General features: G+C 42.2%; 1 protein-coding gene across 1 annotated transcript in view; it reads left to right on the forward strand.

The window, feature by feature from the left end:
• Positions 1 to 2353, forward strand: part of T265_12951 (hypothetical protein) — a gene marked incomplete at both ends in the record, with an annotated part of 5492 nt that extends 3139 nt beyond the window's left edge. Inside the window, 3 exons of the mRNA XM_009166440.1 lie at positions 105 to 162; positions 888 to 1126; positions 2071 to 2353. Coding sequence (XP_009164704.1) covers positions 105 to 162; positions 888 to 1126; positions 2071 to 2352 — 579 coding nt within the window. The remainder of the gene's footprint in view (positions 1 to 104; positions 163 to 887; positions 1127 to 2070) is intronic.
• Positions 2354 to 3777: the final 1424 nt, after the last annotated feature.

A 3777-nucleotide genomic window follows, 5' to 3' on the forward strand; every position in this document is an offset into this window, starting at 1 on the left:
ACGGAAATTTCGGATAGTTTTCCGGCTGAAATACTTCCCTGCATGCAAAACATGAGGAGTTGCATTCCTGCAGGAAACTTTTGCTCGATAACTGTTGCTATCAGTTAAAATTCCGTAGTCCACATTCATTACTGGTCTCAACTTTGGGGTTTTGCGGCATAGGTATGTTGTTCATAGCCACACCACTCTCGTTTGAACGGCCGTGTTCCTGTTCTTGCGTCATTATTCCGGTGAGTCCACAAAAAAGGGAAGCACTGGACGCGAGCTTCTCTCTTATTAGCGCTGAAAGCGTTACCGTATCCTGCTGCCCTTGATGTATTTTTTGCTGTGTTCGGGATTCATCCAACTGTCGAACTGATCTCTTGAGTTTCATCTCATTTGCGGTTTAGCAGCTCTGGTGGTTTAGCTGTCGTGCTGCTAATACTGGCCCTACCTTGGGCCACCGAGTTGAAGGCTTCTGGTTGAGTGATTAGCCGTTGGTAGTCACATTTTGGTGGTTCATTTGTAAACTCTGTGAAGACATTTTGGTGGTTCATTTGTAAACCTCTGTGAAGTCACTGTATAAAAGCACTGAAAATCCTTGCCTGTCCATTTTATGCTCAAACAAACTGAAGCTCTGAGACCCTGAAAGATAGTTTATACGATGTCTGGTTGTGGTGCAATAACAAATTATTTCTCAAGCACGTAGATGATGCTCAACCGAGTAGTTTTCTGGACTAGACTTTGGACGGAAGAGCAACAGCAAACGGCTGATGCAATAAAGCCCTGAACACAGACCATTTCTGTGCAGTATTATGTTCTGAAACAACCTGAGCCGCTTGACTGCATGTTGACCCAATTACGAGCTTGGTTACAACAGTGATAAACAACACCGCCATTAGCTATAGGTGGTGGGGGGTCAGCTATTGACCGTCACCCATTCTTGAGTACTTATGTTGATTTATGTCATGCACTTGTTACCTTATGCTTATCGTTTCGCATTCCCGAAGTGCGCAAGATACGTGCAACTCGGCTGATCAGAGAGAAGCTCTCGGACGACAGACAACTATGTCGGTCCATGTATCTTTTGGAACTTAGGTCTTCTGATGAAGGCTCCCATCGTAACGCACCGTACATAAGTATGCAAGTATGCAAGATGTCAGGCGTTCCTTTTGCAGAATGGATTAATTAACTAAATACGAGCATTGGATCTCTAGCAGCACTAAATCTGCTTGAAGCCTTGATACTCTTTCATCGTGGTTGAGGGTATAATATGCTTCGCAAGACTCCAGACGTCGAGCGAGGAGAAGAGAGAAATAAAAAACTCAGGGAGTGCGTGTTAACTGTTTTAAATCACACGCGAAATGTACCCATGGAAAGCTCTAGCTTACCAGATAAACGCTGACAAAAGATGCTCACTTATGCCTAGAATAGAATACCTGAATCTTCAAGTTGGACAATTCAATTGGTCACCTCAGGTTTCATCTGGATGCATTACCCGCAACGGGCCAGTAACAGTAAAAATTTCACCTCTGACGGTTTTGGAAGTCGACAAAACTTTTGGTGCTGACAAGCAACTATTACCCACGTTAAGAGGTAGAGGTGAAATCGTCAAAAGATGCTTTCACAACATAGTTCATCCTTTCTAGACGAAGAGTAATGTTTCATCCAACCGAACTAGCTTGATGGTTTTGGACATTTTTACAGTGAGCGCTTGTAGTTAATAGCAGTTACAGAGGAATCATTTTAACTTGCCACCAGACTCTTTGCATCCCTTATCATTTGTCGTCATATGGGTGCGTGTAAAGATGAAACCAGAGAACGGCAAGTAGGCCATGCTTTTACTCCGTAAATTGTCGGAGCAATGCATACGGGCGGAAGGATATCCGTTGATTCCATGAGTGTTTATAATTCCACCCACCACAAAAATGTATGCACCAGAGGTTTTCATTATCATACACTCTTTGTGCGTACAACATTTTAGGGCCCCAGAGTATGTGAGGACTTCGCCGAACGCTTCCCTTGAAGCACTGGTACCCGAGGAGTGCATCCAATCTCGCTAATGATTGGCTAAGAAGTTGAAATTTATAGGTTCCTCAAAACCCCGGTGATGAAATCTACCCGAGTAAGCACCTTGTCTATCTGGTACATGCGAGCGACACTTATCTGCTTTTTCAAGAAGAACAGAAAGCACAAATATTACTAGTGATACTGACCAGGATTATCCAGGCTTTCGGTTTGTGCTTCGAGCCCACGAATTGCAGTGTGATGCTACGGAACGTGAGGTATTTGATCGTACCTCTTGGTAAATGGGGTCTGACACCAGAAGCCTTCGAACATTCGACGTGTATCGGAAGCTGCGTTAGCCCTTACTAAAGTGTCAGACCTAGCCAACTCACGAATGTCAAAGGCCAGAGCAGTGTTTGTCAAATTGCGCCACTGTAATTCACTAATTCACATAGGACGCATTTATCAGACTAGAGTGGATCTGTTTTGAATGGCTGAGACAGAGCTGTAGGGAATGAAAACTTTGGACATCGTTGGTGCTGTTCACCCTCCGTAACTCCGTGTGCTTAGTTAGATACACTGAATGATGTGACAGCTGAACGATATCATGATTTTCGAAAGATACACTCACTTGCAAATCAATTTAGTTTTCACGAGAGACTCAACTGAATCTCTCGTTTGTGGTATTCTTCAACTGAATGTGCTGAACCCAGGCCGCCTCATATTTCAGTTGGCACGATATTCGAGATATCATACTATATACTATTAAAGGAAAAATGAAGTGGTCTGTGTGCAGCACATTCAGTTGTAGACTATCGTACAAAATTTTCAGTTGAGTCTTTTGTGGAAACCAAATTGATTTTCAAATAAGTGCATTTTTCGAAATCAGTCCAATTTAGGTTCAAGCAGAATATAAGTTTGGTGGAAATTTGGGGACTGCGCCTACCTAATTAGCCCCAATGAGAGAGAAACCGGCTGTGGTGTGTCGAAGTGTTTTCAACAAACTTGTGAGTAATTGCCTTCATGAAGATATCACCGGTGTTTATATTTCCATTGTCTCTCCAGGTTGTCTATCTGAGTGTTTGTTAAGTAGGCAGTTCAAATTTTGTTGTGGGCAAGTTATGCGTCTCTTCGCTGTCCTGTTTTTTTCTTTGAATCACACAGCCTTTTTCAAATTGGTTTATTTATACAACAGTGGAATGGTGTTGCTGTCAGTGATAACGATTTTCTGTGTTGCGAATCCTCAGCATACTAAACGTGGCTGACATCATGCATTATTTGCCACTTTTGTATGAAAAGGTGACTCACCCGTATTAAATCATTCAATAACAGATTATTTTCCACCGAGACTGTTGATTCAAGACTAGTTCTGTAACATGAGTGTCCGCAGAACAACTGATTGATAACAGTTTAAGATCTCTTTAAACAGTGATTGTGGTGTCATTTTGCCATCAAGCCCCTACTACAGATACTTTTCACATGACTATGGACTGAAGTACAGAGTAATTTGGAGGCCTTCCTAATTCTACTTGCTGAGCACCTTAAGCTCATGTTTTTCTCTTGTCGTGACTTTGCCCAGTGTTTAAGTGTATCGTGCTAACCTTGACTGCTGCAAAATTTTCCAGCATTCTCTCCCTTAATTCGGGTATTATTTCAGAAGCTCCATAAGGTGTACTGGATAACTTCTCAAAAGAATACTTCTAAAATCTTGGAGGGTGAACTAAAGGAGATCAATCTTTGTCTTTTAATACTTTCAAATACCGTTCACCTGGAATAGCCATGCATGAGAAT

Source organism: Opisthorchis viverrini (genome assembly GCF_000715545.1).
Source record: "Opisthorchis viverrini unplaced genomic scaffold opera_v5_27, whole genome shotgun sequence".
Lineage (NCBI taxonomy): Eukaryota > Metazoa > Platyhelminthes > Trematoda > Opisthorchiida > Opisthorchiidae > Opisthorchis > Opisthorchis viverrini.